The 15,956-nt window shown below is 35.8% G+C and overlaps 2 protein-coding genes and 1 non-coding gene across 6 annotated transcripts in view; 1 reads left to right on the top strand and 2 right to left on the bottom strand.

Annotated features, from left to right (window-relative positions):
* Nucleotides 1–15,956, bottom strand: part of LOC124407674 (collagen alpha-2(IX) chain-like) — a 68,483-nt gene that overhangs the window by 40,343 nt on the left and 12,184 nt on the right. For all 4 annotated transcript variants that reach the window (XM_046884066.1, XM_046884068.1, XM_046884070.1 and 1 more), the window contains exon 2: nucleotides 3,324–3,442. In XM_046884066.1, the coding sequence (XP_046740022.1) occupies nucleotides 3,324–3,340 (17 nt within the window). In that variant the 5' untranslated portion in view covers nucleotides 3,341–3,442. The remainder of the gene's footprint in view (nucleotides 1–3,323; nucleotides 3,443–15,956) is intronic.
* Nucleotides 167–14,563, top strand: LOC124407676. Its single transcript, XM_046884072.1, has 2 exons — nucleotides 167–176; nucleotides 12,413–14,563. Exon 2 carries the CDS (start codon nucleotides 12,430–12,432, stop codon nucleotides 14,134–14,136), a length of 1,707 nt encoding a protein of 568 aa, XP_046740028.1. The 5' UTR covers nucleotides 167–176; nucleotides 12,413–12,429; the 3' UTR covers nucleotides 14,137–14,563.
* Trnar-acg lies at nucleotides 1,119–1,191 on the bottom strand. The gene has a single exon. It is a non-coding gene; the product is annotated as a tRNA-Arg (tRNA).

Here is a 15,956-nt window from a genome sequence, read left to right as displayed (position 1 = left end):
GAGCCAGATAAAGAGAATCAGACCTTCCCCTTCGGGGATTGAATGCACTAATCATTTCTCTACCTGACCTATTAGTAAAAATTTGCTAAACCAAATCGTTCCACTGTACGTCCGCTCGCTTTACTAAGTGAAACACTGATGAACGATAGAAAATTAACGATTTATCAACATTCGAAGATGGTAACCTATACAGGCAATATTCAGTTCACATTTGATACTTTCTGATTACTTTTTCCAACAGAAATAATTTGATACACATCTATACATTAATTTTTCATAGCATCCTGAAATCTAGATGCCCTGCAAACTAGAAAAACAACACAAGTATAAGGTCAAAGATTTTGTGACCCCATCATTTTACGGAAACATTGCAAATGATAGCTAGGTTGAGTCATTTTTCATCAGTCCCAACGTCATATGCTCTTCGATGACTCCTGACTGATACATCTCCAAGTATAAAAGCCCTTGTATCTTAACCGCTGCATTCTATACACAATTTTGAACAAAAACACTACAATACATTTTCATTTGACGCAGAAGTAAACAAATGGCTAATGCGATAATAATACTACTACATGCATAATAATAACTAGTAATGCGATTTTGTAGAATCTGAGCCATTTCTTTGTGTTGGGTTTTTTTAACTAAGGGTCTAAGACTTAATCTAACTAGTTTATAAGATACAGTTCTACTCTCTATATACTGCATACTCTATGTTACTTCACTTCCGTTTTTTACCATGCTATCGTTGAATCACTTATAATAACAAATAAAAATAATCCATTCAAATAAATGTAATCGAGGTCGTTAATTCAGCCAACTCCATCACTTTATTTTTCCTCTAAATGGAAATGCATTGAAATGTTTCTATTCACAATTCTGTATAGAATGGAGTTGTCAAACACTTTTTCGCGTTTCAGATGCGTAGACTCTGATATTTGGGGATACATAAGTCAGCATCGGAATCGATCAAGGCACTCCCTACCACGAAGCATGACGATGAGAGACACTAGCTACGTCATTTATTGTTTACCAATACGCATATCACAACTCGTTTACACGACAGTTTACATCAAATCAACACCGGCGTGTAAAAGGGGAAGAAAAAAAATTGCATTCGATCCTGCCAGGATTCGAACCTGGAATCTTCTGATCCGTAGTCAGACGCGTTATCCGTTGCGCCACAGGACCGTGTTGTAAGATTAACTAACTTATGCAACCCAGTTCGAACGCTTTTTCATGAATATTCACGATTTTTTCGCACAAGTGCAGACACATTTATTTTTGTTACAAGTGAAAACTACGGAAATTGCAGTCACTGTGCTGCATGAATTTTGAATCATTGATTTTCCGGCGATAGAAAGAATGACATAACAAAACAATGATGGAGTCAAACGTACTAATAAGTCATTTTCAAGCAATTGAAGAGGATTTTCTTGTGCTCTGCATTATATTTCCGAAGGTTTGAAGAAACACTGCTTCAGTGTGCACAACCTAGGAATGGTTCATCCATTTAACCTAGTATATGATACCATATATAAAAAACGGATAGACTTGTTAATAATAGCGCTTCATTGTTTCGTGGATAAAGAAAATACCGTAATTTGCGACGTAATGTGTTCAAATTGATGAGGTACATGACCATCTAACGCTCACGCGGGCCATTTTGTTCGAAAATTAAAAACATGGAACTTCTTGAATAAAACTATCATAATGTGAAAAAAGAAATGTATCGTTTTACTTCATTTTATTGTCACGAAGCTACCCCAGAAATATTCTTAACTACTATAGGAGTGACCATTTGTCGTAATTCCTTTTCTGCCTACGTGCTTACAAGCATTCTAATGAGTCACGGTATATTTTCATCCCGCAAAAACATACGTATAATGGGCTTATTTGCGATCTCCTACCTCTTCTAAGCGGCACTTAACATTCCTGAATTGAAATACTATTAGAGTCTACTGCGACCCGAAGTTACTTCCATTTGTAATTGAATATGACAATGAGAGAACTGTCATGAAATGTGATTCAAAAATCAGATGAACAAAGCGCAGGCTTCACCTCCGCATTTCGTTTGTAATTTTCTTTCGTAGCTTATCGATATTGACGTCGTAAGTCCAAAAATTTCCTTGAACCGAGACACGTGGTACGCTTTTGTGCCTATCATCAGAAATGAAACCGTTAAACAATTCCGTTTATAGGTTAAGGTCAGCCTCGGGGTTAAGAGTCTGGAACGTGAAACAATGCTTCAGACACGCAAATGGCATCACAGGGAACCGTCGAATCAGAACGGGGGCGAAAAACATTCAATAAAGTTTAAAAATAGAACATGACAACAAGGTGTTAAGGAATTCTTCATTAAAGAGTAGCTATTTTAGCATTCTAAATCTGAGCTTAAGTGTTATACCGATCACTGAATGATTGCTCCAGAAAAATAAGCCGGCTTTGTCACAACTCAACTTTGAGACATTTTAATATGTAGAATAACATGCTAGAGAACATTTAAACTCTGTGCTATGTGGTACTGATTTTCCATACCATACTGTCAACTGCATGTGGTTACAAACAGTTCAAACGTATCAAAAAATTCATCTCTTTAGAATTCGAAGTAATAATCGGGCCATATGATTATCATAATCCAAAGAATCTGTTGGCCAGGTTATTTTCAACGATAAGTCTATGAGGATATGTCCTGGACATTGAATTGGCCGAGAGAAGGGATGAATTTTCAGTAGAGAAGGAGGTTAACGCGAGACAATTCATGGTGTTTTTCCCTTAGACAGAAAACACAATACAAGAGTAAACTGCAGCTTGAATCTAAAAAGTTTTGGTTTATCAATTAAATTTGGGCATCTTTAATAAATAAACGCACTGTTTCGAATCATACGCCACAAACGTTGAAGTTACCCGCGTTCTTCTCAAAAATAATTGTGGGCTACTGTGTAAAAAGTATTTTTAGTTTTATAGTTATGAGAATGAAACATTTCAATGTTTCATACAGCAATACACCAAACCTTAAATGACTTTCATTGCGCTGAACGAAATATTCACGGATGTCTCCACAGAATTTTGAAAATAATATAATTTTATTAGAATCTAGTTGTTACGTTCGAATGTTATGAGAAAACTAGTTTAACTAGTACGAACAAAAGCAGACTTCCATCTTCATTAATTCAGTCCACGACTAACTCGTGATCTTATTATCTTTCAAGGAAATTGTTGCAGCGATTGTGACTCCGTTGAACCCGCCAGATAAAACATACATAAATTTGAGAAACGCGTACCATAGTATCCATCAGGTAAGTTAATGATGTTGGTCTTACCTCCCAGCATGCGGCATCTTAACTCTCTCTCTCTCTCTCTCTCTCTCTCTCTCTCAATGTACGCGCTATGAAGCCAAGATTGTTGGTGGCATCATTACTCGAGGGTCATGTTTTCGTACCTGAAATACAAAAATATAATAATTATGTATGATGTATACATTGTTGTAAATTTGTGGATGAATTTGACAAGTTTGTGGGCCATCTTTACTCCGCGGTCGTCTAAAGCTGTTCCTTGTTCCGGTTTTGCTGCGTACCAACAAGCTTAAGCATGCTTATAATTAGCTAGCCTGCCACTTGCAGCTTCATCGTATATATTTACGCAACGTGTGTACTGATCTACATAACGTGAACTTTTAAAAAAGACGAACAAAAGAAGTGAAGGTGCTGCTGGGATAGGTTAGGATGATGTAAGTTCTATGGTATCAGTTTTAACCCTTGCTAATTTACCTGATACTCAATCATCAGGTTTTCAAAACTGTCACGTGATTTTTGTCCAATTTCAAATTAAACAGTTTGTCAAATACCTGGAATCTGAATTCGATTTGCAATCGCGCAGATAAGCTAGGGACTGACATAACGTTCAGCACTCCTTGAAATGAAAAACCTTTTGTAACATCTTATTTTTACTCCATCCCGGTTCTGCCACACGCTTTGGGACAGTTGGCGAGTTTTCACTATTCATATAAGATGTCCTAAGTCCTGGAGTACCTTCAATCTTTACGGTAAGCGAGACTCGGGTTTGGTAGCTCGGTTGACTAGCTTCGGCAATTTATTGAAGCGACTTTCAGACACCCGATAAGCCGTATCTCCCCCCTTCGTTATGTAGTGACCTACGACTCAGAGGTTTATTGTCCAACGTGCTTCGGATTATTACCCTACCTACAGAAGGTTTTTGCTACGTTATCGCTTTGTTAATCAGGGATGTCTTATTGCGACTTTTTTTTACGCCAAACTGACTTTGCGTAACAAAGAGGCATGTACAAGGTGTTACATTCTGATCTAACCAGTTCAAGACCTCGAAAAACTAGGGTGTCACGAAGGGATAAAATAGTTCCAGACAAAAGCTTTATGGCATCGAGGGGGACAAGAGTTTGCATTGCTGGATTTATCACACGTGGTACCACTTTCAGGAATTTTGAAAAACGATACTTAAGAATAGAAGAAAATCCGTCATTTTCTCTGAAACAGAAGTTGTAGCGGATAGCCAGACGATTCTAGGTATGCACTTTTTGGTGTCTAGCATACGCTATTAACCAGATTTTCTGATATTAATCGATATATGAAGTTAGCACCCCAAATTCCAAATTCACTGAGTATTATAAAAGAGCTGACTGTTTCCTAAAGACTTCTCGAATTATCACGCGATTTCGATACTAGTTCTGAGGATTTAGTACGAAATAGTTGTTTATATAACGATGACAGACAAAAACGACACCAGCGCTTCAATAGCTTAAAATGGAACTAACGAATAACGTGGCTCGCCAGAACTGACAGCACATAAACGTTCCTACAGAAACGGGGTTTTGTTGTTTTTGTTAGTAAATACAGAAAATATATTCATCAGTGCATTCTATACGCCGAGTTGACAAAAAAATTCCCCTCAAATAAGTGATACAAAAAGGTATCTCATAACAACATAACCTCAAATCGATGCTTAACGTGGAAAAGTTTGACAATGAAAGCCCTGTTTCGAGTAAATTGGCTCTCTTGCCTTTCAGAAGAATGTATGAATAGCTGTAGTCTGTACAGCGATCTCACCGACCAATCGAGTTCAGTTATTTTGCGCATGCGCAGTCGGTCGTTCAGCCTGCTAGCATTGACCATTTCTTCTCGGTACTATAACTTTTATATCCCAAGAAACGATAAGACTTTTGTCGTGAACTTTTTCCCCACCACCTTATTTCTGGGATGTAGTTTCATTAAAATGGAACACCCTACGTGTGTGCCATATTGTTACAGCAGAATGCAGGTATAAACTACTCGTAAAAAGTTTTCGTCACCGTATCAGCAACAACAAAACCAAGAATTATACAAAAAACGAATAACGGTCAATATGAGATTTATACTGTCTATTTTGTTCCGCAGGCCGCACTACGGTTTACGTGAGGTCAGAGAATTCTGTCATGAACTTAATTGGTGAAACGAAAATATGAAACACAACTTTGTAGATTTACAGAGTGAAGTTTAGACGTTGCCTTAATAAATAAAAAATTGCGGTTTTTTACTATTGTTGACAATTTCGATTTGGAAGAATAGTATGGTGATATTAATAACTGCATTTTTTACGATGTTGTTAGAGTTCGAATACAGATTTTAGTACCAGATAATGAAGACTAGATAGTTAACGCTAAAACTAGTCAGTAAAAATAACTGATTTCATGATTTCTCGTAATGATGTAATGACTGTTACAACGATAACTAAAGGAGTAATTTAATGAATTTTGTTTTTGTTTTATTAGACTGGTTTTACAATTTTATTTTAAAATCCCTATATACTTCAAGTCATATTGTACTTCGGTAGTTGTAGTGTTAAATTACTATCCTCTTTATAAGACAATTCGCTCTTTGTTCCGTTTGTGTGAGTCCTATAGTTTCTCCCACTCTACCTGTGAAACTACGGGTTTATAGGATCTACCGAATTTCTCTGGCGTTTACACTTTTCGTTTTCAATATTTCATTACAAATGGAGAGTCATAAAGACTCGAGAGAGCCACGGCGATCGGTGGGTGCCCGGAAGTCGCGACCGAAAAAGCGAAAAAACGTTTTTAATTCGAAAACCGTTGAGCAAGAACGTGAGACGGCGCAAAAAATGAAGCGACAAGCAGAACTAATTATGCTCCGATGATGATTCAATACAATACAGGATACTCAATTTCATCACTGTCCTTGCCATTATTTCCACTTTCGTGAAGGAAAATTTCAATTTTATCCTCATAATTCTATAAAAGTATTGAGGGTTCAAGGTGTTTCACAATATTTTGATTTTCGGAATTCACTACCTTATAAATTCGAATGAAGATTACAACGTTGGGCTGCTAATTCTGGCTGCTAGCTTGAACCTCGTAAAGGAATCGGCGGCCGAAACAAGCTAATCGGAAAAATGATCGACAAATTGACCGTTTATTATGGTTCTGTTGTACATCGTAATCCTAATTCAGTAGTCGATATGAAAAAAGCAATGTGGGCAACCTTGATGCAGAGATGGTTTCACACAAAACAACAACGAAAGTTATAACTAGCTTATGTGGAAGATAAACCCACAGATTGTACCGAGTGAGACCATTTTTTGAGAAATCATTAATTTATCGAATCCTTTGATACAGTACTAGATAATTTATTACAAAAACTAAATTCGTTTGATGTTTTTATTTCAGATGTGTCTATATACCACATTTATAAAAATTTTTCAATAAAAACAATTGCGAAATATACTTGAAATCAGACTCTTTAATGTTAGACAAAGAAATTTGCAAACCTGCACACGTTTCCCCAGAAAGAATTATCAAAAATTTCTCTCTTTCCTGGCCTTGATATACAATATCCAACTATTATACGACTGAAGGATACTAGTTTTATCTTTATCTTAGTACTTGAAATTTACAAAATGTTTCATAATTGTTGAACCACGCCCATTTAACTCGAAACAATGTTTTTCGTATTTTTTTACACGGTTACTTCAAGATAGTTTATTCTATTGTGATTTTTCGCAGGAGTTACAATCTTCAGGCCTGATTTAAACGCTGTGAGTTGTAAAATGAGAACGTGTTGAAATCTAAAAAATTATATGTACTAAGTTTTTTCTGGAATTTTAACAAATCGAGAATCGCATGTCAGAATGGAATTCGTACCAAACTCTACTAAAATCGTAAGAATGATTTCAAATTTATCGTGTAGAGTATTGAAAAACGTAGTTTCGAGTAAAATGCAGTTAAATAAATAGAGATCAATTTCCAAATTTCAAAACTTAAGATAAAAATAAAACCAGTATCTTTGTGCCATATGCTCGTTGGTTACTTCCGAACCTTCCTGTACCAATTAAACGATGTATTTCATTTTATTCTAATTTTAGTCATGTCGTCATACTGACTGGGAACTTTATATGAGTCACACAAAATTCATCAAAATTGACAACAGCAGTTTCGCAGATATGTGACCACAATGCGTTACCACAAATCTTGTTGCGTTATTGATTTCGCGAAGCGTATAACCTACTAGATAGTAACTATATATTTGTAATTTGAGAATTCCCAGTACTGTGAAAATAAGATAAAACAAAATTTTGCGAACCTTCAAAAGGTCGGACAACACACAATATTAAACAACGCAGAATCCTATTAACTTTCTCGATGTAAACAAAGGTCAACAAACTGACTAATGCCAGATAATTTCGCAACATCCAATCCAATGACCAGAGCTACTTAACCTTTACCCTTGATCTTTAAAATTGTAAATGATATAATCTTAGTTTCCTCCTTCGGTACAAAAATATATTTTTGGTATAAGATTCACTCGAGCATAAGACCTTCGATGAGGAAATGCATTTTAATTTTTATTTCCTAGTCAGGCGTTGAAGCTGGATTCAAATCATCAACTTGTGAGCAGGAACGTACACTTACAATTAAAAACTCTTCAATTTTTCTTGTTAATAGAATATTATACAATTGAAATATACTATTTTCTGGTTATTTAAATCGAAGAAGGCCTTAAAATCGATTTATTGTTGCACTAATATCAAATTATTGCAAAAGTTACACGAAAATATCCCACAAATGACTACAATCAAAAAGACTATTAACATATATATTTTCTGGTCATAGTTACAAAAGTCGATTCATTTTGTACTTGAATCTAAATTTTTCAGTTTCGGTGAAAAACTAAAAAAAAATTTAAAGGCTGTATTGTAACCACAGGTATAAATTTCTCTCAATATAGCAAGTCTTTTAAAAACCACAAAGAAATTCTTGTCAAAAATCTTTTACAAAAATTACAAAAAACTACAAAGACAAACATCTATTTTTGTGTAATACGAACAGATTTTACTAAACATTTTTCCTTGCAGTGACAAGAATTCAGCAATTCACAGATCATAAAACGATTGGGGATATCTAAAATATCTGTTGACTGAGTTTAAGGTAACTAAACACTTTCTTAAATATTTGTCAGACGTGCACATATGTAATATAATATCATAAGTTAATAAATGATTAAAAAATTCATCTTAATACTTCTGGTGATAAAAGTTTCTAAAAACAATACATCGACAATGAATCGAGACCAAACTATTTAATGTATAACTGTGTCAGAATGTGCGTGTAAAATAAAAATATTGAGAGAATGCAACGTGACAATCACATTAATCCGATGAAATTCCAAACTTGCTTCTTACGAACTGCACTGACTAATAATAAGACGCGAGAATGCTTGAACAGGTCGAGACTTGCTATTTCATGTTGGTCGTACTTTTGTCGGCTGACTCACTTTATGTGATCAGGATCGCTGATTTTTTCTTCTTCGTATGTAATTACAATATAAATATATGTAAATACGATAAAAGATACTGTAGTGCCAAAAAGTCTAATTCATAACGCAGTTCTAAAGCACTTCCGCAAGAATATCTACATTCGGTAATTTTTGATTGAAACTAAATAAAAAAATAACAAATTTGAATAAAAATACAGAGATTTTCTATTAATAATAATTGAACATGAAGCCAAGTGCAATACATGAACACGTGCAATAATAACAATTATTTTTCGATCGTTCAAACGAGTAATTTAAAATGTACGGTACATTTTGTTATGGTGTATAGAAATTGAATTCAACTAACTGCGATAATTAATTAGCAACTACGTGTACCGAAGGACATTTGAATGATTTCCCCATTCCAATAGTGCCGTTGACTATAGCGTTGGTCATATGGTGATAGATGGTTTGGCTTCACGTTTAAGAGGCTGCATAGCTCGAATACATGTATACATGTATATGTATAATACAGTCTCAGGTTGCAGCGACCATAATTCCGAGAATATAAACAACGAAATTCTTCTCACAAATATTATTATGAAGTCTCATTTCCTCGCGAGTGAGTTCATGTTTTCGTTTATTCATTATATATTTATTTGCCAGATTAAAGCCATATGTGCGGAATATCGTAATTATAGATCGTTTTTATTCATTCGTAGTGAAATAATGACGGAATTGAACAATTGAGAAAAAAAAAAAAAAAAATTGTGAACATTGCGGATTGCAACGAATCCATGTACATCGATCTAGTAGTTATGAGAGATTATATTTCGAAAGACTGTCATGGTGTATCAAAATAAAGCTTTGCAATGAAGGGATTGATCGAAATCAAAGAAATGCTGATAAAAGTATGAATTTTTTTCGAAATTTAAACATTAATTAATTGAAACCTAGTAGACTCTATCCAAAGGAAGTAGACAAATAGATCTTGTGGAACGCCTGCAACAACCAAGGAAAGAGAATTGTCGTTTCCGTACTTTTCTAAATAAGACGTTCAAGACCTTCTGCTGGCGCACAATTCACATAGCACAAAAATGCTTGACGCGTATCTTTCGGCACAAACTCACGTAGGCATAATATGAACACTCAATTATACATGTATCGTAAATAGTATGAGACTCGAGGTGTGACGGCCTCTTCCTTTTGGATGAGTCATACACAGTCAGGACTGATTATATTACGCACGAAAAAAGCGTAAGTCGTGTTGCAAATAATACAAGAAGTTTATAATAACAGTGTGATGAAGGAAATATCCCTTATAGAAAAGCGAGTGCGTTTTTGATTTTTTTTAATACTTTTTGGGTTCATATTCTATTTCTCGATCGTGCAATCTTCTCTGACAACTGACACTGGCATTGCGCCACGTTAGTCGTCGTTGCGTTGTTGCCAGTTTTGCAGAAATTTCGGTATCCAGTCAGTAAGCTTAGACATGTGACTTTACGAATTCGCTCGCGGTCCATACGATTCAAAAATGCACTTGTATTGTCAAGTCCGAAATTATCTCAACGCTTGCTTATAGTATTAATACTATACATGTTTACTAGGATGGTCCTTATTTGGGGGTCGGAAAAATTTTCTTTACGAAGCCCCCAAATCTGTTCTAAATCATTCAAAAAAACTCTGTGTAAAGTTTTCTGGAACATGTACCTCTAAGCTCCGAAAGTTTTAAACGTAAAATACATGTAGTTTTTATAACCAGTTATTTCGTATGTATGACTTTGGTATAAATTAAGGGACTGATGTTAAACTTGGCAACGTTGTTGCTTATTTCTTTTTGTATATAAGATTAATAGCATCACTTTCATTAGGCTTATATATAATGGAATAATAATTATAAAATTTTCAAATTATCAGCGTTTGTTTCTATAATTAAAAGCCACAACTCTGTGAAGTTTCAAATTGATACCTTTATTCATACAAAAGTCACACAAAACGAAATATCTGGTTATAAAAACTACATGTACTTTACATTTAAAACTTTCGGAGCTTAGAAATACGTTTTTCCATTGACGTAGCGGATTGAAACTTGACACAATTTTTTTTTTATAATTTGGGAGACAATGTAAAAAAATTATTCCGAGCCCCAAATAAGAACTACACTAATGTTTACATAGGAAATATGTTAAAATCAGTACTCTCTGCAGATCACCGACTTATTGTGTCATCGGGTGACAGAAAAATACCAAATTCAATATTTATAATCAATAATTAGCACATTTCGTTATAGGTATGCGATGCGTATTATACGTGGTATGTTTATTCACTTATCTTTCTGTTCTGAGAATAACTTCAATCGTTGATTTCTACTCGAGTATAAATACATCACGGAATATTTTGACAATGACCGACTGTTTTTCGGTCAATAATAAATTAATTGATCAACATTACTAGCGATTTATATTTTCCGAATACGTTCTATCGAAAACTCAAAAGTCATTTGACCGTGAAAAACTGGGAGTGAAAAGAAAGAAAGAAAATGCAAAAGCCAACTCTAAACAAGTAAGATCGACATATCGGCGTACTTGTCTTCGTGCTTGAAGATAGTTAAAACAAACATAGCGGAACATGGTAACGCCATTTCCATACATACCGATATGCGTATGTCAATCAACGACCAGGTGAAAAATTAATTCGAGATATAAGAGTCCATTCAAGTATTAAACCCCGATAAATAATAATGAATTCACGTTTTACTGAACATGCTAACATGTCTAAAAATAATTAACAATAATTAATATTCACCAAAGTAGGAATAAATTGGCCAAGATGTAACTATAAATAGCATTCCTGCCATTTACAGGTGATAAATCGATTCGCCAATAAAATTTTCGAAAAGCGCAAGTTAACGTTAAAAAAACAGTAGACGGCAAAACAAGCAAACGTTTCCAATCGTCATCGCTATTAGTGGGATGCAAAAATTTGCAAAAATTGCGTTAGCCAATACTTGAATGACCCTTAGATCGTTTACTTTACAGGGTTAATTGCGGTCATGAAAATCGGTGTTTTTCAGTCAAAACGGTGAACAAGTGTTCGATAGGCAGAGACATCTCTTATCGAGAACGGAAACAGATTATTCGTCACGTGGCCTGCCTCCCCCCCCCCGCCACGGGTGCCGGAGATACAAGCCTCCCACCCTCGAGCGTTTTTCTGAACTCGCACTTCTTACCGTGTCGCGCGTCTAGTGTTCGTGGTCGCTAGTCGAGGTCAGACGTCACGACTGCAGATAATAACAATAAACCCCGTTCCGTTTGGCCGGGGACTGAGTTTTGGTAAACAGTTTCGCCGCATGCATTCGCCACTCAATCTCTGCACAGAATAGTCTTCTACATCGACACAGCAATGATGCTTTGACGCCGAGTAAATTCACTACTACTCATTGTTAGGAATATTTGTTTTTTAATGTAAAAAAGTGTTGCGAACGAGTTCGTAAATTATTCGAGGATTCGTTCGCAGAGTCATCGAGTATTTTTTATTTTGGAATTGACAAAGTTGTGATTACAAATACCATTGACACACGCTTCTACCGGGTGGGAGTGACGTTTGAAAGATTTTTCACAATAATAAAGAAGCTGACTACGTTACAATGTCTTATTGCAAGGATTGTGACATTTTGTTCGCGAAAACTACGGAGTATGTAAATCACATGAGGAAAGAACACCCGAGATTTAGCTGTTATGGATGCAAAAAGGTTTTTGGGATGAAGAGAAAACTTGTATTCCATATGCGATCCTGCTGGCAATTGCGAGGGATTAAAAACTCTCGCGAACCTGGGCCTGTAATTAGCTTTGCGAATTACAAACGCCTGCCGATTGTTACAGCGGAAGAATTGGACACAGAGTTCCAGATATACATGGACAGAAAGTTTGGTAAGAAGGGTGTTTTTCGTAACGTTAAAACGTGCAAATTTTGTTCCCAAACTTTTTTAATGGCTTTGGACTTCGCTGATCATATCAGAGAACATTACAAATCTATTCCGCTCGATGCCACCAGCGTCAAATCAAAATTCGATTTCATGAAGTTCATGGGCCTCAAGATCAGAGAGACGACCGGCACCGACCACAGCGATTTGGAGGCAATTGGCGTCGAGGCAAAAAACAAAATCACCGATTGCCGGGTGGTAGTTATAGGAGAACGTTGTAAAATTTGCGACATATCGTTCAAGTGTATCTCTGATTTGGAGATTCATAATAGAAAATATCACTTGCCTAACGATCGTAAAAAAGTAACACTCGTACTGAGAATCGGCAACGAAATCATCTCGAGACTCTCTGTGAAAAAACGTCACATACGTCGTGGCGAGAAGGCGGCATGCCAGTCAACTTGCCAAAGGTTGAAACATCGGTTGAACAAAATGTACGAAAGTTGTCAACATCCGGCAAAGAAAAATGAGAAGAACAGAGACAGCCGGAACATTTTTGCAAGACAAGCTCTATTGGACGATAGATCATACAATGAAATTATTTTAAACTCCGATCTAGCATTGCTTACCAAGGAAGAAATCGGCCGGCCCGATAGCAACTGTATAGAACGTGAAACGGCGAGGGAAAATTCTATCGATCTGTTAGATCTGGATCACGCGAACGAAGCTCGAAGTACTTTCGGCTCACCCAAGCCGATCTACGCTACGAATATGATGATGTGCAACCTTGAATCTGGCGGTATTGACGGCGACGACTTTTCAGATAACCTACGATTCTCCGAACAGTGGAAGGATGATATGACGGACCCTGACGTGCCTTGGTACTCGCCAGCGAAATTGGAAAAAGACAGTCGAGGAAGTGACGAAGACAATTGTTTCTGCATCGAGGAAATTAGACGGAGTCCGGCGACGAAGACAAAAAGGACTGCATGGGAGGACGAACAGTACAACTATATTTTGAACGGAGAGAGCGAAGATTGCCACGAAATGAACTTCGACGAATTACCTCGTGACTACAAGTACCATTCATTGTCAGCTGAACTCGGTTTTCCTTCGATAGAGAGGAGCTATGGGCTTAAAATGGAACGCGGAGACGGCGAGGATGACAACAACAACAGCGAAGGCGATCGCAGCGACTCATTGTCAGTCGTAACAACGCCCGGTTACACCGGCGCGATTGTTGTCAAAAAGGACGGCCCTAACTTGACTGTGAACTGTTCTCGAACCGTCGGTTTTACTACTCGGCCGCACGAAGATAAATTCTTTGAATATCAGGGCGACCGAGTTTACGGTCTAAAGAAAGGAGTTGTCAGCGCAATCGATAATTTCCAAGAAGTACTTATCAAAGAGGAAGTGATGCTGGACGAGTGAACCATCTTTTTAGCCATCTATTAATTATAATACATGCACAAGAGAACGTGTAGTGATGTACACATTAACACGAATCAAATTGTCGTCATGCCGCAAGAAGAGAAGGTCACTTTTATATTGAAGTAGGAAGCTATAGGTGTGCGACACGTGCCGAACTGTGGAGCCGAACACAGAACCCGCGATTTCGAGTTTATATAGGTATATTCAGTCGTTCTCATTGCTGATGTAATATGTACTATATCGTTATTTTTATTGTACAATTTTACTGTTGAAAGAATATTTTCTTTATTTTTCATCCTGATTCATATTTTCGTCTTTATTTCGCCAATTTGGAGACAGTTCAGTTATCTTTTCTTAAAATGACTGTCCTCAGTATTTTGAAACAGATTATTAGTAGTATGAGGATTAACTCGTTGCAAGTTTTCTCACACACACACACATACACATACACATACACCAACGAATGTTTCATAAATATTTTAATTTACGCGATAGCGTTACGGTTAAAATATTCCTTCAAACAGATTTCAGGACAATTTTCTGCATTGTGTACGCAATACTTCACAAAAAATGCTTTATTCAAAATATATCAAAAATATTTCAGGTATATTGTCAACATTGATATTTCACAGATACTTTGAACAAAATATTATGTATGTTTTTTTTATGCAGAAAAATTTCAAATACAAAATATTTCCTCAATACGTGTGTAATATTCAGTGTTACATAGCTGAACTACTCACATATGTTGTAATTATATATTTACCAGCATCCGCGTAAACGCATGTAGATATTTGTATGTGTATTTATTTTTCAGTGCACATTAAAAATATTGTATATCCTGTTGGCAAGAATATATTTACAACGCTTTTTGGTATTAAAAATTGATAGATATATATATGTATTTCGTATGAAATGATAGAAGTTGTTTATACCAGTACATTATCGCTGTGATTATTATATAACAATTTCAAATACTTGAAAGAACTGACGTAGTGATTAGGTGTTAAGACACTCTAAAGAATAGATTTATAATCCTGTTAGTAGCGTTCTTTGAATTTTATTTACTTTAAGTTTAACAGTACTGTATAATATAGGCAACGAAGAGCTGAGAGAAATAAATTATTAATTCTTTTTTTTCCAAAACTTGACTCACTTTTCTTTCCACGTTAACTGTAATTGCAAGCTTTCCTTCAATATCGATGAAGTAATGAAGCTCCCCAAAAAACGCGAAGGAAAGTATGCGAATAAGAATAGTCACGCTGTATCTAATGTCTAACTTATTCTCAGTGAACCTCAAAAATATTATTTTAAGTTGATTTCTTTAAGAAAAGTTTGATCCTTGCCCGATTTCGTCGCGTATTTTTTTTTCGACACGCCAGTTTGAAAAGGTGTAAATGGTATAATGGTGCCAAAATATTTTGCGAACACTCGGTGTTTGTTTGAGTACCTACACACCGATACTACACAGACCTATTTTACACAAAAACATGCAACATAGTATTATCCTATATAAAATGATGCGACACAATATTATCCTACACAAAAAATATTTTCAACTAGTAAACTTCATACACGTGGATTACTTTCGAAAAAAGTATTGCATACATGGGTAAGATTGTGGAAAAAGAATCAGGGTCTGGAGAGCGTAATATGTGGTTGATTTAGAGATGAAAAAGGTGAAAACGTGGCTATTGAAATTTTTATCTTTCAATCAGAAGTTGAAACTGAAAAGAATTCTATGAATTTTCTATTACGATTCTGTAGAATCCGTACCATTTTCTTACTTCTGCGTTACATGAAAATTTGTCGTAGAGTGT

This window comes from Diprion similis, chromosome 6, assembly GCF_021155765.1.
Source record: "Diprion similis isolate iyDipSimi1 chromosome 6, iyDipSimi1.1, whole genome shotgun sequence".
NCBI lineage: Eukaryota > Metazoa > Arthropoda > Insecta > Hymenoptera > Diprionidae > Diprion > Diprion similis.
This window is presented reverse-complemented; position numbering and strand designations above follow the sequence as displayed.